General features: G+C 38.0%; 1 protein-coding gene across 40 annotated transcripts in view; it reads left to right on the top strand.

The window, feature by feature from the left end:
• LOC140159281 (uncharacterized) overlaps positions 1-23,130 on the top strand; it is a 137,879-nt gene that overhangs the window by 5,280 nt on the left and 109,469 nt on the right. For 39 of the 40 annotated variants that reach the window (XM_072182972.1, XM_072182967.1, XM_072182783.1 and 36 more), the window contains exons 2-5: positions 18,831-18,968; positions 19,764-19,883; positions 21,777-21,917; positions 22,739-23,089. In XM_072182972.1, coding sequence (XP_072039073.1) covers positions 18,831-18,968; positions 19,764-19,883; positions 21,777-21,917; positions 22,739-23,089 — 750 coding nt within the window. The remainder of the gene's footprint in view (positions 1-18,830; positions 18,969-19,763; positions 19,884-21,776; positions 21,918-22,738; positions 23,090-23,130) is intronic. The other variant, XM_072182826.1, reaches the window with a different exon arrangement.

Raw genomic sequence — 23,130 nt, 5'->3', positions numbered from 1 at the left:
TGGTCTGAAAATGAATAAATATTGCTCCAATTTCACGGAAAAAGTTTTCTAAATGGAGGCTGAAATGTTGTCTTGAAAATTCATTGACACTCAGATGTTTAGCTCTAATGATAACTACCTGAGGACAGCATAACTGATCATCTGCCTAGTCCATACTTATCCGAATCACCCTATATGACAGCAAGAATTGTCTTACATTTTATGTTTTACTGTTTCTATAAACAGTTACCGTAAAATGGGGTAACTTTGGGCACTTTTCAGAGTTTTTAAACCACTGCTTCCAAACAAAACCAATTATATTTCTAATTAACTCTTTTTTGTGACATTAGGGTTCCCTTCTACACCTTGAAGTTGAAAAAGATTTTTTAATAATTTTGTAAGGGTGCCATAGAGGTTAACAATAGCCTGACCAAAGTTACCCCACATTTGGGGCAACTTTGGTCACAGTATTACATTCCATGAAGGAAAAAATATCAAAAAAATTGATCTTCGCTGTATATGGGCAAGTTGTTGTTTTTTGTGACATTTGACCTCTTGCAAAATTAATCAAGCACACATCTTTGCTCACAAATATTGATTTTATTTTTCTGAAAAAATGTAAAAAATGCTCATTTTGGTTAAAAATCACGCTTTTTTCGTAAATTTCAAGGAAATTGGACATGAGCGACTGTTATGTCTTCCAAACATATTTCTTAACAAATTGACACCAAATATGACTAAAAACAATATTGCTATACGAAAATATGACAATTTAAAAAAATATATTTGACCGACCAAAGTTACCCCGCTGACCGAAGTTACCCCATTTTACGGTACATGTTTAATAAACCTTAACGTAAGTTACCCAAAAACACATGGGAATTATTGAAATTGATGTAAAAATAAAAGTTCACAAGATTTGATCTTCATATTTTCCAGAATGAAACTTCGAAGGACTGCCTTTGATTTTTGAATGAAAAGGAGTAGTTCAGCGATACTTTATTTTTGCCGATTTTTCAATTCCAAGTACTACCGATTTATCTCAATGTTTAGTGTGTATTGGGGGCTGGCATTTTCTTCGGAAGGAGGGGGGGTCCCAAAAATACTGGGGGGTCATAGAATTTTCAGACCAAAAATAGGGGGTTATAATTTTTTAACACCCAAAATAGGGGGTTATAGAATTATTAAGGGCTGGTGACTTAAATTTTCGCGAGCTGCGCGCGCATTCTTTAACTTCGCAGACGAAATGTGCGTACAATCTATGCAAAATTTTTACACGCTCCGCGCGCCTTCTTTACACTTACAATAAAAATTTTACCGTGCTCCACACACTTTCTTCACTTTTAAGTTTTGACGCGCTCCGCGCCTTAGTTCCGGCAATGAATAATTTTTCTTGAGTCTGTGTAGTTGGAAGGGGGGGGGGGGGGGCCATAAAATTTTTCGACCCGCGATAAGGGGGGCGTAAAAAAATTTTGCCCGCGCTAGGGGGGTCATAAAAAAATTGACTCCGGTCACCGACATATTTGGGACCCCCCCCCTTCCGAAGAAAATGCCAGCCCCCTAAATACTATGAATACCACAATCAAGGAAATTAATGTTGGCACACTCTGGCATAGGCCTACTAAATGTAAATTGCCACCCCTCTCCCCCTGGATAATGTTGATGAAAGCACTTTTCCCTTTGGGCTCTCCAGTCCACCCCAACATTGGTTGAGCAGGGCCGGATTTACCATTGGGCTAGATTTTTGGGGGCCCCCAAATTGTTCTTGCATCTTCCTTTTTAGCCCTATAAACGCCATACTTTGGCCAAAATAGGGTAAAATTGCACCATTTTGTGCACTTCGCGCGCACTGGCCCGTTATATAGCAAAATTCACCTTCATTTTGGGCTAAAATAGCCTAAAATGTTATTTTTTCGCGCGCTTCGCTCTCAAAAATGTCTTACTAGAATGCTCGTCTAATCCTAAATTTTATACATGTTAAACCCAAACCAAAACTTGGCCACTTTAGTGACGGTGAGTTTGGGACCTCCAGATTTTCAGCCTGGCCCTGGCCAGGGCCCCCAAGAAGGTAAATCCGGCCATGTGGTTGTGGGGGAATGGGGGAGGGGAAGGGAAAACGGGAAGGTTTGAACTCATCAAACATTGTTATACTATAGTACTAGTTTCACTGAACTCTCAGAGCGGCAATGAAGAATTCCAACATTATTGTCATAGTGTGCCAACTATTTATTTCCTTGATTGTAGGTCGCCAACCGTAACAATCGTCTTCGGTTTGGTATGCATTTGCCTTTTCAACAATAAATAGGCCCGTAGATGCGTAACACAAGAAACAATTGATCATGTCCTGATTTTCCGCTCAAAGTACAGTCAAAGGAATTTTTTTTGAAAAGATTACAAAGGACGATTATTACAGTTATATTTTAGAAAGGAAAGTTTTATCTTTTATTTAAAAAAATAAAGATATTTGAATATTTATTAGAGACTGTCAGCAGTGGAATTCAAATTAGGCCTAAGTCTCTCACAGGCTGGGTAGTACTGTTTTGTATTAAAGCCCTTTTTTCCTCAGATGTGGAATAAGCTTTGTTTGATACTTTTGTATTTTAGATCACGTTTTGCGTTGTTATCTTTCAGTAGTCAGTTCACATGCACTATCGTGCAAATCATGTTTAAGGTCTTTATGGAAATATTATTATTTGAGTCACGCGGTAGTCGTGACCAGCAAGTTAAAAAAATAAACGATATAGATAAAATATATATATTCCCCCAAAGACCTAATTTTTTTGGGGAAAAATCCATATCTTCAATACGAAAGGTCAAAATTATCAATAATGATCGTCGGCTTTCCATCCCAGCTACATACACTTTTAGTATAATCATATCATTAGTCGAGGACTGTCAAAAATATCAATTGTTAATCATTTGCCATAGACCTAAAATGTGTATTATATTGCGAATTTAAACAAAAATCAAAATTATTTGATATCTGCAGGACATTCTTCGAAATCACGTAGTTGTTTCACAGATTCTTGTCCATAATTATTCCTTAAATCACTAAATAAGGTTTGTAGATATACAAACTCTCCTGGCTGTAAATACACCCTCTACAGTCGGGATACGTCCTACCGGAAGTAAGGATCATCCAACATCATTCTGATGATGCCTATCGACCATGATAGGCGAAACCGTCAAGTGAGTAAAATATTTTGGTTTTGTGCAAAAGAAAATTATTTTACTGTATATCTACAAACCTGATGAATCTATTTAGTGTGTATCAAACTCTTGAAAATCAATGCCAAAAAGAGTGAAATTGCCCAAAAAATTCTGGCCTGATATAAAATCAATGACGTCACATTTTATGATTGTGTATCCAAAAACTCTGGTACTGAGGGGCATTTGTCATTTTTATGATCTTTAGGTAATGGGTTAAGCTTATCAGCAGGTAAAATTCCACTGACAAGTGGCACTTTCCTTTTATAAATGATTATTTTCTCTGATTTTCAACTGAATGGGTGCAGGTAATATGGGACACATATGAAATTGTGTGTATTGTCAATGCGAAAAGCAAAACTATTTAGAAAATTGAATTTTCTTGTAGAAATTTGCATTTAACATTCAAAATCATGTAACAAAAATGTTTTTAGAACAAAAGAGTGATTTTCTGAACTTTTGATTTTCACCATAGAGATAACACAGTGTCCCATATTACCTGCACATGCAGGTAATATGGGACACTTGACGATGACGTCATTTTGACGTCATAGCGTCCAGACAAACATAAAAACAAGGTAACATTGCCTGTTTTATTAATCTTAAACGACAGGTTGTTCATCATAACAATCTCTTGTGGTCATATCTTTAGTTTTTATGCAAATAAGCTAAACGTCCTTAATGGTCCCATATTCCCTGCATGCAGGTACCCTAGTACAGATTGAATTAATAATAATTATGTTTCCCTTGTCCTTAGATGAAGAATACTAGTAGTAGGCCTACATTATAATGGGGGGGTCAAAATAGTTTGTACCCTAATATGAGGGGGGGGTCAACAAAGTTTTTGGTCCATTAAAGGGGCATTTAGTGATCCAGGAGGATTTCGTGATCCTAGCATCCTCTTTTTATGACATTTTTGAGTAGATATCCACGAAAAAAGCTTATTTCCAAAATTTCAGTTGATTCCGATTTTGCGTTTGCGAGTTATGCACGATTATGTGTATTACACTGCTCCATAGACAATGTGTTGTAATTTCGTTCTGGTGCACCAGAACGAAATTCAAATTTGGCGATATTTTTGTTAAACGAATTAATCTGCAAGAAATATTTGGTACATAAACATTATGTAGCCAGAGGTATCCAGTGGTGTAAAAATCTCAACTTTTTTTTGGGAAAAGTGGGGGGATGAGGCTGTGGATCACGAAATGCCCCTATAAGAGGGGGGGGTTAAACAGTTTTGGGTTCATGAAGAGGGGAGGTTAAAAATTTTTCACGCGAAACACTCCCTATAAGAAACCCGGTGTTTTTACACGTATTTCAATGGGGCGATTATTTAGTGGTGTGCGCCCTTAATACGGGTACTACGAGCTGCCTGTTACCAAAATTCTATCAGACAGTTTGAAAAAGTTAGTAGTAAATTCATGAATTAGGGCCATAAAATGCATATCATACTGCTTGAACTCTGGCTTGAAGCTCGACCATCTGGCTCGACCCTGTTATTGTGAAGCTGCAAGTGCCATTACCAGATACTAGACAGTTAGGTGACGTTCACATTGACTATAAATATTAGTAATAATTGCTGGAATAATTGAGTAAGCTTAAAGCCCATAAATAATGTGTGATTTGCTTCACAGCGACGCCCTCAATTTTACTCGGATTTGTACTTTTTGCATAATTATAATCCGGGGGGGGGGGGAACTTCCATAACGGATATGCATCATGTGCCTCGGGATAGACCCCCTATTTCAAACCGGCGTGTACCCAATGACCCCCTTGTTTGTGTTATATTGTCCTACTAGTACTAGTACGAGGAATCCATACCGTACTTAGCTCTGCTAAATAGGGCAGCATCAATAACAAAAAATGTCATACCGATAAATGACACACCTGTTTTGCCCGGTTTTTTAAAGTTTGCCTTGCGAACTATTGTCCTACCTTATACCCAATGACCCCCTTTAAAATAATTCAGGTAGGCCTACTCAATGACCCCTGTCTTATTCTTAAGCTGGGGTTCGGAGGCAAATAAGTGATTCATAAACACTTGCAATCTACGTAGCAATAATCAACATTTATTGACACAGGGCGCTGCCATCTTGGAACGGGTTGCCAGCCCGAACGACGTGAGTCAGTTGCCAAACGTAATAGCCTAAATCAGATATCACCACATCTTTCCCTTTTGGGAAGATTGAACAATCTTGTTGCTGCAACTAATATTGATCAAGTTGTATTGGCAGCAATATGTCCATTAACTAGAGTTTTTGTTATTCTATGAGAGTCTTTTTTCTCTTTAATCAAGTTTCAGTGCCTTTTTATTTTTTAAACTTTCAAACAAAGAAATTAGATTTTAAACAAAGAGAACTGGATGGATTATCCAAACTCTGTGCTGGGTTACAGGGTGTTATTTTTTCCCTATTGCTTGAACTCCAACACTGAAGGCACTTTCATTTGAACAATTATCAAGAGTTCCTCTTCTTTCTTCCATGGAACGCTAGAACCGAGATCACATGTTGTATATATGAGGATTTGTTACTGTATTGCATGTAGGTTAACCTGGATGTTGATTCTTTGAATAAACACAAATTCCAAAACTTGCAACTTGTGAAAACATATTTACATAAATTCACTGAAAGTTTGTGAAAGTTCATAAAGTCAGTTCAGACATCACATGAGTCTGTTTAAGCAGGCAAATTGTTTTCACTAAATTTGTCTCTGTGCAAAGTATAGACATGTGAAACACATATTATTGTTGGTAGTCCTGCAAATATGCTGGTGGTTTCACCATCCTGCCAGATCTGGTTCTCACTGGTGGTGCTGCTGCTCTGGTGCTGTCTTGTTGACCTGTAGCTGGTTGAACTGGTTGGTTCACTGGTACTGGTGCTGCTGCTGGTGGTTGACCTAGTGGTTCATCATCATCATCAATTGGATCAACATGCTGGTAAGTCTTCTTCAAATGCTTTCTGTTTCTTTTCAGATTTCTGCCATTTGACAGCTTTACCACATACGATCGGTTAGGTAATCTTTTGACAATCATACCCTTAGTTGACCACTGCTTGTTTTGAAAGTCATAAATGAGAACGTGATCTCCTAACTGAAGTGGTTTGAGATCTTTAGCATTTTGATTGTAGTAATCAGCTTGCTTCTGCTTGTTTTCATTGATCTTTCTTGAGACTCCTTTTGCCACTCTTGGAGATAGTAGCTTTTTAGTAGTTGGTAGGCGAGTCTTCGTTCTCCTACTCATTAGTTTCTGCACTGGACTAAATCCATCTTGGCCTGGTGTGTTTCTGAAGTCCAACATGGCTAGATACGGATCTTTATTATCTGCTTTTGCTTTCTTCAACAGTCGTTTTGCTGTTCTGACTGCGTTTTCTGACTTCCCATTGCTCTGGGGATATCCTGGAGATGACGTTGTATGCTGAAACTTCCATTTCCTGGCAAATTCTTGGAATTGTTCACTGGTAAATTGTGTGCCATTATCAGATATTACAGTATCAGGTATCCCTTGTCTTGAGAAGTGCATCTTGACTTTGGAAATTACTGTCTCTGATCTCATGTCAGGTAGATAATCTATCTCCCAGTAGTTGGAAAAATAGTCTACTGTGATCAAATAGTTGCGATCATCAAGGTGGAAAATGTCCATTCCGACTTTTGCCCATGGTGTGCCTGGGACATCATGTGGATGTAGTGTTTCCTTCTGTTGCTGATCAGAGTATCTTCTACACACATCACATTTTTCAACATAGTCTTTGATCTGTGCTGTCATCCCTGGCCAATACATGCTTTCACGTGCTCTTGACAGGCATGCTTGTATGCCTTGATGGGAAGCATGAATATTCTCAACCATTCTCCTGCGTGCTGCTGGAGGTACTACAAGTCTTTCTCCCTTGTAGATTAGATCTTTCTGCACAGTTAGTTCTTCTCGGATGCCCCAGTAAGTCTTTAATTGCTGTGGAACATGTTGCTTGTCTTCTGGCCACCCACGAACTATCATGTTGTGTAACTGCTGCATGATTTGGTCTGCTATTGTCTCTCTTTGGATAACATCTATCAGACTCTCTTCAAGGTCTACCTCTTCAAGTAGATTAACTGCTTCCAATTCCAGTTCTTGCTGTATATTGGTATCATACTCTGGAAGGTATGCTCTGCTTAAGGTGTCTGCTAGTACTAGTTTGCTTCCAGGTGTGTATTGAATTTCATAGTCATAGGTTCCCATCTTCAAAAACATACACTGTTGACGTTTAGGTGCTTTGTGAAGCAGTTTCTTCTGTATGATCTCGAGAGGTTTGTGGTCACTCTGGATCCATACCTTTCTGCCATAGGTGTAAGCATGAAATCTTTTCAATCCATACCATGCTGCTAGAAGCTCCTTTTCAATTTGAGCGTATCTTGTCTCAGTGTCAGTCAGAGCTCTGCTAGCATATGCTATTGGCTGGCCTTCTTGAAGCAAGGCTGCACCTAGACCTGTCTCCGAGGCGTCAACTTGCAAAGTTACGTCTTTCTTACTGTCAAAGTAGCGAAGAACTGGATGGGCTGTCACAGCTTTCTTGATCTGGTCTACAGCTTTGGTGTGGTGATCTGTCCACTCCCATAGTACATTCTTCACAGTGAGTTTTCTTAATGGCTCACAGAGATCACTCAAGTGTGGCAGGAACTTACTGAGATAGTTTACAAATCCCAGTAGACGCTGTATTCCTTTAACATCAGTTGGTAGAGGCATCTCTCCAACTGCTCTAATCTTCTCAGGATCAGGTTTCAATCCATCTTTGGATATTATATGGCCAATGAATGGCACTTCTTCCATTCCAAGCTTGGCCTTATCTTTGTTGATCTTCAAGCCAACTTCTTGGCATCGCTTCATGAGTTCCCTGAGATTCTCATTGTGATTTTGTACTGCTTCTTCTTTTGTCTCTCCAACTCCAAATATCAACATATCATCTGCTATGGACTCTACTCCTTTCAGCCCTGCAAGTGCTTGCTGTTGGCGTCTTGTGTACTCTTCTGGTGCGCTTTTCAGCCCAAATGGCATGCGCAGCCAGCGATATCGGCCATAAGGAGTATTGAAACATGTTAACTTTGAACTAGCTTCATCTAGTTCAACATGCCAAAACCCATTTCTTGTGTCAAGTACGCTGAATACTTTTGCTTGATGGAGTTCAGGAAGAATTTCTTCTATTGTAGTCATATGATGATGGCTTCTCTTTATGGCCCGATTCAAGTCTTTTCGGTCTATGCAGATGCTAATTTTCCTGATGGTTTCCTGACTGCTACCATGCTTGAAACCCAATCTGTAGGCTCAGTTTCTTGAATGATTATTTTGCGCTGTACCATGTCATCAAGATCTGTCTTGAGTTGTTCTTTGACTGCAACTGGTACCCGCCGTGCTGCATGGACTACTGGTGTGACTGTTTTATCAATCTCTATATGATACTTGCCAGGTAATTTTCCAGTACCATCAAACACATCTGGATATTCTGCTTCTAGTTGCTGTATTGTCAGAGGCCTTATTTGTGTTGCTGCAGTCTGCACTTGTGGAATGTTGTCATATATAATTTCTATCAGGCCCATGGCTTCTGAAGTTTTAAGGTCCCAAAATTGGTACATATTTGTCAGAGCTCACAATTTCAAACACTACGAGATATTTTCTCTGGTTCTTCGGTTTATCACCTTCAGCTTTGCTTTGCCAATCGGGCGCATAAGATTTCCATCATACATCCTCAGGATGGTTTCTGTCTTCTCAATTTGTATTTAATGTTCTTCAAATGACTCTTGCTGAGAACATTGCATGAAGCTCCAGTGTCTATTTCAAACTGAATTTCTTTCTGCTTTTCTATCATCATTGTTGCTATGATGCTCTTTTCCAACTTATTTACTTCAACAACTGTTATCTTGTTAACTTCGTCATAACTTGTGGTAGACTCATCTGTGTCTTCACCTTGGTCGATCCTGTTAACTGTTTTCTGTGATAAACACACATTACTGAAATGGTGCTTCTTCTTGCATTTGGTACAGGTTTTTCCATAAGCTGGACATGCTTCTTTACTTGCTTTGTGCTCTTTTCCACAGTACATGCAATTCTGATGCTCTTGCCTTTTGTCTTTGTGGTATCTAGGATTCTGCTGGTCCTGTCTTGTATATCTGGCCTTGTTACTCCTTCTTGCATAATGTATTTGCTGTTCACTACTGCTCGCCATGCTTTTTAACTGCTGGGTTGTTGCCTCACTTATCTTAAGTGCATCTATGGCTATCTTAAGTGAGCACTCTTCTTCTTTTCGGCACAGTCTGGCTCTGGCTGAATCATCTTTACATCCCAGTATCAGAATGTCTCTGATCATATCCTCTTCATCTTTAAACTTACAGTTAATGGCCAGATGTCGTAGCCGATCCACAAATTGCTCTGTATTTTCATGCTGTTGCTGTACTGCTCTATAAAAACAGTATCTATCATAAAGCACATTGTGTTTGACAACAAAATTATCTTCCAAAGCTTTCAAGATTTCTTTGGCATCTGCCATCTTGTCATCGGACAATTTCAGCCCAAGAAGGATTCTCTTACAAACCGGTCCCATCAGCGTTTTTAGTGTGGCTGCTTATACGGTTGTATTCTTTTTGTCTAATTCTGTAGCAATAGCATAATCATTATAGGCATCTTTAAATGTTTTCCAGTTTTCCTCAGTGTTGCCTTTGCATATCATATGCGGCGGACATGGCAACTGGAACTCAGCCATGATTTATTTGCACTTGTCGCCGGCGCCTTGAGTTCGTTGAACCTCAAGATAATCGCCGAATCGCTATTAGTAATTAGTATCGCTGCGAAGCGCCTTGAGTTCGTTGAACCTCAAGATTAATTGCCGAATCGCTATTAGTAATTAGTATCGCCGAAGCGCCTTTGAGTTCGTTGAACCTCAAGATTAATTGCCGAATACGCGGTTAAGTGTTAGGATCGCTGTAGCGCCTTGAGTTCGTTGAACCTCAAGATTAATTGATGGATACGTTATTATTATCGCTAAGCACGCTTTTATTGTCCCAAAAGCCTTGATTTATGCTCAAAATCAAGAAAGCGTCTGTTATGCATGTATATATGTTGGCAAAGAAATTTTATGTAACTGCATGTATGTATGCCTTTTTACGCGCAAATTTGCGTCGTGCTATGCAGATATTTAAATAACCTTGCAATATAACACACACTTGTTTTGCCAAAAATTCTTGACTTCACCATGGAGGTACTTTGCTGCCACCATGATTTCACTTTAAATTAAGACTGCTGAAAATGTCATGCTGCTGATCATGTTCGTACGTATACACTTACTACTACTCGATCTGGAGACTGTGACTAGCTAGCTAGGCTGTAACTGCCACTTCCCTTGCTAAAGTAAGTAAGCTGTTAAGCTTAAAATTACGTGCTTATCATGCACCATAAAACTAAGTTCAGTATACATTGAATCTGTTTTTATTTTTGTTTTATTGTTACTGTACATGTACGTGTTTACCGACACTTTCGTGTGCCAAATTCTGCAGTCATTCGCTGCCACACACACACATGACACAGGCTCACAATGCTATCTTCATCGGCTGTTTTCTGCAAAACACGGCTCCCGATAAGACTGTGGCTTTCCCTGTAATTGCTACACCACTAAGACACCATGTCTTATTCTTAAGCTGGGGTTCGGAGGCAAATAAGTGATTCATAAACACTTGCAATCTACGTAGCAATAATCAACATTTATTGACACAGGGCGCTGCCATCTTGGAACGGGTTGCCAGCCCGAACGACGTGAGTCAGTTGCCAAACGTAATAGCCTAAATCAGATATCACCACAACCCCCCTTTTTCTATTTCCTGCTACCCAATGACCCTCCTTTTTATTCCCAAAGTTAGGTGGTATTTCCTCGAGAAATAATGGGATTTTTCAAATTCAATCATCCAATTGTTAATTGATTCAAGTTCCCAAGGTGTCCAAGTTTCTTTTTCGCAGTTTTGGCACTTATATATATGTGTACTCAATGACACCTTTTTGGCAATCTTGTACCCAGTGACTCCAATTTTACAGTTTGTTACCCCAATGGCCCCCTTTATTTAAAGTTTCATACCAAATGACCCCATTTTTATTCAGGTTGTGTACTGAATGACCCCATATTTTTGTAATTGTACATTTGACCTGAAAGCCCCCTAATTTTAACATGGCCGAGGCACATCCCTGCCATTTCAGATAGGGAGTGCCTCCCCTGGGATTATAATGCCTAGTGGTATATACGAGGGGGTATCCAAAAGTTTTTGACATCACCAAGAAGCGAAGGAGCTATATCGATGAAATTTTGTCAGTGCAATTACTGGTCCTTCTCTACATTATGGTCCAAAATGGTCTCATAAGTATGTTTACTTTTTTTTACAGGTGGCGCTAGATGGGCAGTAGGCGCATAACCTGTAAAATGGTGAAAATTGAAGGTTTACACTTAGCGTGATTAAGTTCCTGCATTTGAAGGATTAGGCCTACAATGCTCAGAAAATCTATGATGAAATGAAAGCTATCTATAGTGATGATTGCTCATCATATGGCACTGTTGCTTTTTGTAAAAGGAATTTCCAAACTGGCCACATGTCCCTCACAGATGAGCCAAGAAGTGGGCGTCCATCACTTTCGGATGATGCGGCCACAGTGAAGAAATTCAAGAAAGTGGAGGATCTTATCATGAAAAGGTTATGCGCCTACATCTAGCGCCACCTGTAAAGAAAGTAAACATACTTATGAGACCATGAGACCATTTTTGGACCATAATGTACATAAGGACTAGTAATTACACTGACAAAATTCTCATAATATAGCTCCTTCTTTCTGAGACCATGGCCATGTCAAAAGGACTTTTACACTGACATACCCTCCTTCGCTATTTTGATACCCCCTCGTAAATACCAATGTAAAAGCCTGAAGTGCTTTAATAGCAGTAAAATTTAACTTTTTGTATTAAAACCGGGTCGACCTGGTTTTATTCAGAGTTCAACGAGCGAGTGCTTGCTAACATGGGATGATGTACCATGGATGTCAGCTTGTATGTACACACGTCGAGCGCGATGCTCCATGCAGTTACATGTAATACGATCGGCGAGCGTAGTACACGCATTGTAGGCATTGGAATGAAATCACAATTTTCTTCGCTATGCCTCATTTGTTTGGCTCGAAATTAAAAGGGGATAATGTGATCAGTGAAAACAAACATTTAAATAAAAATCTATTCCTTATGCAAATCACACATTATTGCTTTAAAGTTTAAATAGCATCATCATGGGATTCATGATCATGGCATGCTATGGCATATAACTTACAATAAATTCAATGAGTATTATTAGAAATGGAGACTGGTGTGAGCCATTAGAGCATACAATTATGCTGGTTTCATACTTTTGCTTCACTGCGCAGTCGCATTAGAAACGCTAACGGTGACCAGCGGCCCAGCGCCGCGGCAAGCCAATCATGGCTCATGCGATATATCGATCTGTTTTCCCCAAGCGGAAGCATCACTAGGAGTTCAATTCAAGTCAACTTGGGAGCGGTGCCGCTCTGATATGAGAACATGATGACTTTTGGCGATGCTGAGCAGCAAGTTACATTGGCTTTCATATAGTTGAATGGCGTGCCACTTTCTGCAAGCGGCATGATGAAGAAAAATAGGTGGAGGGGGTCATAAAATTTTTGATGACCAAAATGTAGGGAGTCAGTGTGTGTAATTCATTCAAAAAGACTGATTTCCATACAATTTTAGCCTGTTTAGAATGTAAGGTGTATCGGTGGTGGGGGGGGGGTCATAAAATTTTGTTATAGAGGGGATTGATGCCGACTATTTACAAATTTGGGACCCCTTCCGAAAGAAAATGATAGCCCCCTAGATCTCAAGCAAGACTAGCAATGATGTATACGATAAGGCCTTTGAAACCAGATTTTCTGTTTCCTGTCATTTTATTTTTTGCTCATGAATGATGCTACTTTTTCATCATTCATTATTTTAGTGATTTCCATGCATTTCTCACAAATATTAACCCCTTTGGCACCACCCATAGGCCTATATACATGTACAAGACACATGAATCTAGCAAAATGAATAGGCGCTCACCGAAGACTGAATTGTTTATTCCCTGCTTCCGAAATGATTTTACGGCCTGCTTTCACTTCAAAGAAGGCTAAAATATTTAGGAAAAATATATTCTAAAATACAAATTTTACCAAATAATGAATTTTTTTTTAATTCTTGGTTTACAAACGCGAGCGAAATTTTCATAACATGCACGGGTGAGGGGAAACAGGAAATTGAGTTTCAAGGGCCTAACGAATAACATGTTGGGTATGAATTCCTTATTGTTATTGCATTTTTATCTCTGAGTCATATTGTATCACTTTTGTGTACTATTATACTAGCTTATCTGTATTATACTATGAATATTATGTTTTGTATTGACTGAGGGCCTGCTTAGAAAGCAGTGCTGGTCACTGAAGTTGTTACCCTTAATAAAGAAAGAATAAACTAACTAAACAAGAATGATGGAGCCGATCAATGAAGCAAGAACCAGGAAGAAGAACAAAAGCAGCTATTTAACCAATTTATGAAAGACTCAACACATATGTACAGCTAGTTTCAAAGAACTATTAGTGAGTGGAATGCAACAGGAGAAGAAACGGTCAAGGCAAACACAATTGAAAATTTCAAGAGTGTACTCACCAAAGCAACCAAACAGAACAATTAGATTTGAGACATGCACCAAAACCACAACCAAGACCCAAAAAGTTGGTGTAATACTGTAATGCAGTTAACCTGTCGATACCGACTTAACCCAGAACAAGTGTGATATGATTTTGGTCTGGTAAATTTTTTTCATGGAATTGGCCTAATTTGACGTATTTGTTGTTCAACTGAGCAATTTTGACATACATGTAATTGGGTCATTCCACCAGGTTGGGACACAGTGTGTTAACAGTGTGTTAATATATCATTAAAAGTATCATTACATTTGAATCCATTGTTTAATATATCATTCATCTAAGGGTGTGCAAGTGTTTTAGTAAGTTTGAAATTATGTAAATTATAATTTTACAAAAATATGATCAAAAATGTCTCATTTTGACATGAAATTGACATGGTGTCAATGTTACGTCTGCATTTCTCTTTTTTACATTTTTCCAACACTTAAATATATAAATATGCAAATTAAAAATGTGTACTAAACTGCAATACACACAGTGCAACTAGAAATACCTTAATAATGGTAGTCAGTGCCCAAATTACAGCAGAAATGGCAAGAAATAGAAATTTTTAAATGCAGACTTAACATTGACACCACAACCACACTCACATTTTTAATTTCTGCTGTTTCTGCTGTATTTTGAGACGTGACTACCACATGCACAACTAAAGCATTTCTTGTTGCAGTGTGTATGTTGTGAATTGTACACAAAGTGATTTTGCATAACTATTTACTTAGGTCTTGAAATGCTAGGAAACAAAATGAGGATTTTCCATGTAACACCTTGTCAATATTAAATGTTACGTCAAACTTCCTTACTTTGCAACACTTAAATAAGTAATTAATGTGAAATACCGTAACTATATGTACTATCTAAAAGACAAATGGCAACACACAAAAACATAATTGTTATGGTAGTCGGTATTCAAATACAGCAGAAACAGCAAGAATAGAAAAATGTGAATGCAGACGTACCATTGACACAGTGTCAATGTTACGTCTGCACTCACACTTTTCTATTTCTTGCTGTTTCTGCTGTATTTAGGCAATGACTGCAATCATAATTGTGTTTCTAGTTGCATTGTGTGTATTGCAATTAAGTGCACATCATTAACTTGCATATTTATATATGTAAGTGTTGGAAAAATGTAAAAAAGTAAACTGCAGATGTAACATTGACACCATGTCAAAGTTACGGCAAAATGAGACATTTTTGATCATATTTTTGGTAAATTATGACTTATGATAATTTAAAACATTCTAAAACACTTGTACACCCTCAAATTAATGTTACATTAAACATTTGATTCAATTGTAATGATACTTTTAATGATATGGTCCATGTAACACACTGTCCCAACCTGGTGGAATGACCCAATTATGACAGATCTCCATGTTTCTTTCACTTTACCTTGTGTTGTTATTTCAGCTTAAAATCTGAGGTTTGATTTGGCATGGTTAGGGTTAAAGTGGTTCTTTGATTTAGTGTAGCCATAGACCCATGCTGTAACTCGGTTTTGGTAATGCAGATTATCATGCGAGTCGCATCATGTGAAAGCGTATAGCATGAGGACTTTAAAAATGTGTTTGCGAAAAAATTGGACATAGATTTGTCATATGCCAGGTCTTTTGAGGAAAGTGCCCGTAGAATCTAGGTCCAAAAGGCATACAACATATCCTATTTAGAAAGTTATCTGTAAAAGAGAAATCCTAGGAGAATGTTAAGTTTGAATGACCTTTTACCTTTCAGATATTATTCAAGTCATGTGGTAACTGTAACCAGACATGTGTAGTGTACTAAAATAAATAACTGAGTGATAAAGCAACTAAAATGTTACAGCCTCCACAGGACTATATTTACACATAACATGGTCAAAGTATGTAGCAAATGTATTCAAAGTTGCAACCAAACTTGGGCCATAGCTGCACTATAGGAACTCTGGATACACTGAGGTCCAAGGTTATTTTAGGTCAACTTGTAAATTAGGCTGAAAAATGAAAAATATGGTACAGTTGTATCAGTTTAAATCCAATTGAAACCAAATTTGGACCATAGCTGCAATATGAAACTTTCATATCTTTGGACAACCTATTTGGTCCCTATGTTTTACTTCAGCTACTAAAAGTAATTGCGACAGCAGGCAGTTGCGAAAGCAGGCGAGACTCATGATTCAAGAACTGCCTTGTCATAATTGGTGCAATTATCATGTTTTGAAATATTCACTCGTTGACAACTCAAAATATAGATAATTGTCTCGAGACATCAGGAAAACACAACACCAAAGCAATGATTAGACTCCGCATTGCCCTCCCGATCATGAGGACCATTTATTAAGCTATTTATGACCATTCAACAATTTTATATTCATATACATAAATATAATTGAGATAAATAATGATAAATAATGATAGATTTCATAATATAATAATAATATAATAATCATAGCACTTTCATAGCAGTTAAGACATAATATAAATAGTTATTTATCTTCCAATAAATATTATTAATAACACAATACAAGAATTATTGGAAAATGTGTACAACAAGCCAACCATATAGGCTGGACATGCAAGAATTGACTTCTGTATCACATTTAACCAAATTTCATCTTAAGCAAATACAGATACCTCTTTGGATCAAACAGAGGATTGAATTGGAAAACAATATTTATAACGCAATTATTAAATAAACAGAAATCTCCAAAAGAAGAAACAATGCCAACTCTATCAATGAATTAAATCTTTAAATCCCTATATAAACTGGTAATTATTGAAAAGTGAGCCAAAATTTACTATAAAATAATATTAATAAATGAAATAATCCACCGACAAAAACAATCAAGCCAAAAAGATACTTCAAATAAGCATAAATTACTCTTACATAAAGCGTAGTAGAAAGTGGAGACAATCTACTGATGAGATTCTTCAGGATTTGAAGAAACTCCAGACAAAGCAGCATAGTAGAAAGTGGAGACAATCTACTGACGAGATTCCTCAGGATTTGAAGAAACTCCAGACAACGAGCGTAGTAGAAAGTGGAGACAATCTACTGACGAGATTCCTCAGGATTTGAAGAAACTCCAGACAAAGCAGCATAGTAGAAAGTGGAGACAATCTACTGACGAGATTCTTCAGGATTTGAAGAAACTCCATACAAAGCATTTATTAAGCCAGCACAAAGCGTAGTAGAAAGTGGAAACAATCTACAGACGAGATTCTTCAGGATTTGAAGAACTCCATACAAAGCATTCATTAAGCCAGCACAAAGCGTAGTAGAAAGTGGAGACAATCTACAGACGAGATTCTTCAGGATTTGAAGAACTCCATACAAAGCATTCTATTAAGCCAGCACAAAGCGTAGTAGAAAGTGGAGACAATCTACAGACGAGATTCTTCAGGATTTGAAGAACTCCATACAAAGCATTCATTAAGCCAGCACAAAGCGTAGTAGAAAGTGGAGACAATCTACAGACGAGATTCTTCAGGATTTGAAGAACTCCATACAAAGCATTCATTAAGCCAGCACAAAGCGTAGTAGAAAGTGGAGACAATCTACAGCCGAGATTCTTCAGGATTTGAAGAACTCCATACAAAGCATTCATTAAGCCAGCACAAAGCGTAGTAGAAAGTGGAGACAATCTACAGACGAGATTCTTCAGGATTTGAAGAACTCCATACAAAGCATTCATTAAGCCAGCACAAAGCGTAGTAGAAAGTGGAGACAATCTACAGACGAGATTCCTCAGGATTTGAAGAAACTCCAGACAAAGCAGCGTAGTAGAAAGTGGAGACAATCTACTGACGAGATTCCTCAGGATTTGAAGAAACTCCAGACAAAGCAGCATAGTAGAAAGTGGAGACAATCTACTGACGAGATTCCTCAGGATTTGAAGAAACTCCCAACAACGCAGCATAGTAGAAAGTGGAGACAATCTACTGACGAGATTCCTCAGGATTTGAAGAAACTCCAGACAAAGCAGCATAGTAGAAAGTGGAGACAATCTACTGACGAGATTCCTCAGGATTTGAAGAAACTCCAGACCACGCAGCGTAGTAGAAAGTGGAGACAATCTACTGACGAGATTCTTCAGGATTTGAAGAAACTCCAGACAAAGCGGAGAGTAGCATAATTTGACATACTTTTATTGAAGTATCTTTGACAAATGAGATAACTGATTTACCCTTCCAGCTACTGGGAGGGTGGGTGGGATTTTTTGGTCCAGCATGATCGGAGGAGCAAATGCAAGTGGCTTACTAAGAAAGGTGTGAACACAACAAAAGAAATGGAATTAAAGCAGAGACCTGATTGGCTGCACCCCACTAAAGTGCCATCTGAATGGCCAAGAATCTGGGATTGTTGCTATAACAACACAACAACTCCTACATCATTCCAATACCATGACCCAAATCAATAGCATAAACTTTCAAGAGGACTTGATATGGCTCAAGTGGAACTGATAGGATAATTGTCCAGACTTGGCTGCACATGAATGCCCAAGTTTCCCTGATGCTGAGACAATCTGGTTTTTAAAAGATTTTCAACTTTGAAAAACGTCATTATGAGAGTGCTGCTATTTTGTTATTACTCACATATTTTTTGGGTATGAATGAGTTTGTATATATATCCTTGCATATTCCTACTATCAGACCTTGGTCCAGCTTCAGCAAGGAGGTAAATCTGGGTACAATCCTGTCAGCGGTCTCCACAAGATTTCATGAGGTTAATGCCTAGATATGCCTTGTCCTATAAGCCCCCCCCCCCACACACACAGGCACATGTCAGTTTTTTTTGATGAAGTGTCATGTCACCTGATGTGAGTGTCTGGTGTCTACAATATCATCTCTGCCCATTTTGTTGTTGTTATTTTGTCCTGAATTCTATTTAACACAAATAAGTTCTGTTTTCTTTTTTTCTACAGATACATTTGTCAACAACTGCGATCCCAATCCATGTGCCAACGGAGCAAGATGTTTAAATCTTCAGTCCACCGAGACATTTTACTGTATATGTAATGAAGGATTCACAGGGAGACTATGTGATGAAGTGTTAGCTACAGGTAATTTGACATTGTCTTTGTCTTCATAATATAACATGTTATTTTGTAAAAAAAATACTACGAAACTGCAGTCCAAATGGGTGTCAAGTATCAAAATGTCTGTACATTTTTCAGTCACAATGCATTTTCCATTATAATTATTTCAGTAGAAAATGTTGGAAACTGGAAATGTTGGAAACATGTAATGAGTTTGTGACCTACGATTAAGAGTTACATGAATCGCTTAACTTCAACCAGACATATAGCTCGCATTTAGTACAGATCCAGATCAATTGTCTCCTTCATGCAGCTCACATACAGTCACATGCACTAGGATCTCAAACATGACAATCTTTAGGACCCAAATATGCTTCTACACTCAAAGAGTGACAGTTAGATGTGTTGGATACAAAAACTTCAGGTCCAAATGTGAGCTTTGCTTGTTTAATGGGTGTCACTGAGTTATGTCATTGGGTATGAGATCATTATGGCTCATTGTGAGTACAAATTTATCCACATCTTATTATGCCACTGGAAATGAGATCATTATGGCTCATTGTGAGTACAAATTTATCCACATCTTATTATGCCACTAGGAATGAGATCATTATGGCTCATTGTGAGTTCAATGCCACATCTTATTATGCCATTGGGTATGAGATCATTGCGAGTACAAATCCACATCTTGGGGCAACATATACCTTGCAAATTATAATTGGAAACTTTTTCCACTTTTACCCTTGTAATATTCCTAAGTACCAGTATATTCAAACATAGTGTATTATAATTGCTTAACTTTGGTGATCATTATTTCAGCTCCAGACCCATGTACATCAGATCCATGCCAAAATGATGGTACTTGTTTTCGTCAAGGGGATAACTTTGTTTGTCAGTGCCATTCAACATGGACAGGACGGACGTGTGAGGATCCAACAAGTAAGTCTTGTAGGGTTATGTTGGTGTGAGGCTGCGACCGGGGACATGAATGAGACGAACATGCCAGTAATCAGGGATACACAGTGAAATGGGGATATCCCCCAGATCCATTTAGTGCTTTTAAGCTATGCAACTGGGTCTGTCCACAGGTATTAGTCTCTGTTGATCTGTAACCAGTCTCATTTTTGTGTAAACTTTGTGAAATTTTGCCGGGGATGTTTTGTTACGGTGGAGGTTTTCCTGGCCCACCAATATTAACTCCATCATCCCAATTAAGACCATTATGGATCAAACTTCATAATGGAAGGGAGAGAGAGATTGGCAGAATTGATATTATTAGATTATTACCATTATAATCTATCAAAATGATACCTGAACAATTGAGGAGGTGAAGAAACTGACAATATTTGATGGACAAACACTTGAGTAAATGGCCTGATTATGATAATCTAGATTTATGATAAACAGAATAATTTTCTCCCAGGTCTCTCTTTCTAGATCCTTCCTGATTAATTATTGATATCATTAAGACAATATGTGATGGTTGTGACCCACTCCCAACAAAACCTAAAACAAGTCACCAGGCATGTTTTTGAGTTCGACATTCCCATAAAAAAATTAAAATTTTGACATTCTTAATTTCATGTTATTTGACTGTGGGACTGAGTGGACTTTCAAATCCTTGAAAGTACTTAAAGAGGTTCATTTAATCAATAATTTACAGTTTAACTAGGATAATCCCTATTTCATCATGTGTAAAGTAGTTTATCTAATTGATCCATTTCTTAGAATAGCAGTTAGGCAAAAGTATAAAGGTTAAAGGTATCATTTACAAAATATCTTGAAATATCTTGAAAATTATTGATGCTATTTATATCATTTTGTTGTCATTTTAAAGCTTATTGTTTAGTACTTCCATTTATATTGAAATCATGAATTGTCAAAAACTTGTTCCTGGTTTTGTCAGAGGGTTACACATCATTTCTCAATGCGTCCATTCTAGTCTCTTACATTTGAATAGGGGAACCGCAATTAACAGTTTTGTAAAGCCATCACCAACTGGTGATTTCACCTTGTTGAGGGAAAATTCGGATAGGGGTATGTGTGTGCAATTTAAAGTAAATTTTTTATACTTCTGTGGTCAGTGCTGTGCATCAAGCATGAATACAGATGTGATAAATAAACAATCATACTGTAGACGCTGATTGGATGATCAACGGTCATGACAACAAGATGTTTGACCCATTTGTCATAGGCGTGTCAACCTTGTCTCTTTTACGCGATTGATAATCACCAGTAAGTACATGGACCATGGAAGTATTAAAAAATTCCCTTGACATGTATGTGAGTAAGTATATGCAAACATGCATGCGAGACTGAGTGGATGAGATGCATGTATTATTTGTTAAATTTTGAAATCATAAAATGCAATAATAGACTCATAGCTATTAGCTAACAATGTTTATGAGGTTAGTTTTCAAAGGTATTAAGCTTGGCTTCAGTAAAGAGTCAGCATATAGGCTGGTCTGGTGGTGGGCATGAATCGGGCTATTCCAGTTGAAATCCATACACCCCCTATGAAAGACATGACCTTAAATCTTCCACACAGGGATTGGGAATTTCAAATGATGTTACCGTACCTGAATGGGGTGACTCCAGTTGAAATCTACACCCCCTGTGTGGGAGATTAAGTCTTCCATATGGGTGTAATTTCTATGTATTTCTATTGAATAGCCCATTCTGACCCATATTGGTTTGCTATAGATGCGAGTGCAAGTGTGCACTATCAAAGGTACAAATATGTTAACAAAACATGCCTATAATTATCAGCCTGTTTACGACAACTAATAGAAAGGCAATACTAACATTTGCATATTTGTTTTTTTCTGTCAGATAACCCTGGACCCTGCGCATCTGATCCATGTGCAGCAGGATCAACCTGTGTGGATTATGGTGTAGATGAGATGGGCTTACAGAGCTATACATGTATATGTCCTGTAGGCAGAGATGGAGAAGATTGCAGTACATTCACAGGTATGGTAAACTTTGACTCCAAGGTACATAAAAACAGTGTGTAGATGAATACATTTTAAGGCTTGTGTTGAAATTCCAATACATAGGAAAGTGTATGAAATATCTCTGACCCTTTCTGGGTTCAGAATTCTTTGTTCAGGGCGATTATAAAAAATGGACAAATATTTTCCAGTCACTACCATGGCTCTTGTAGAGATAGCCTCTGGTTGTAGCATTTTGTCAGTGTCCCACAACAGCTACTGTATGTAAGACAAATAGGATTTTGATCTGATTTGATTTGTTCAGTTTGACAATCCTGGATAACCCAAGAAAGCATTTTGTGAAGCTTATTTCTATTGGGGTCCACGTGTACACTGGGACAGGTTGGGACAGGCAGGGGTATATGCCCTGCTCTTCTCAACGCTGACTGCGAGATACATGTACAGGTATGGTTCTCCTGTACATGGGACCAACCGCTTAACATCCCCTCAAAAACATGTTATTCTCTCAATACAACACAGGAGAGTGACTTTAATCTACAGATGTTGTCAATTATATTGGGTTCAATTCCCAGGCGGGTTAACATTTTCAAATTGCTCCTTTTTTGCGATGGCGAACCGGGTAAAAATTATGTTTATTAAAATTATTATTTGTCATGTGGTTTCAGTGAAAGTTTGTGATTTATATTGCAATAACTGTTAGCTAGAGAGTTTTTAAAAATGATATATAAAAAGTGTTGATTATCATATTAGAATATGTCATTTCATGTAATAACATGAAGTTGAAGGTTCCTTTCTTTTCAAATAATTTAATATAACTCTTTATTTTGAATCACATAATAGGCACAAATTGCGGAGGTGTTTATGATCAACCAAGTGGTGTGATAACAAGTCCAAACTACCCCAACCCATACGACAACAGGTTATACTGTATCTACCTCATCAGAGTTCACAACGTACGCTCAATCACATTCTACTTCACTGATTTCAACACCGAGATATTCAAGGATTCGTTGGAGTATGGTGATGGGGGTACTTCAGATTTCAACTCCAGGCTCGGATTATTTGAAGGCAACTTGACCGAGTTGAATGCTCTACCAAGTCCTGTTACTCTTCCTGGGTCTGCGGGTTGGTTCCTCTTTACAACTGACAAGAACCTAATGTACAGAGGATTTGAAATGGTCTATTTTACAGGTGAGTTGTTGTGTTCGTAATTTTTGCGTACCTGTACGGAC

The sequence above is a fragment of the Amphiura filiformis genome, chromosome 1 (assembly GCF_039555335.1).
Source record: "Amphiura filiformis chromosome 1, Afil_fr2py, whole genome shotgun sequence".
NCBI classification, from domain to species: Eukaryota; Metazoa; Echinodermata; class Ophiuroidea; order Amphilepidida; family Amphiuridae; genus Amphiura; species Amphiura filiformis.
This window is presented reverse-complemented; position numbering and strand designations above follow the sequence as displayed.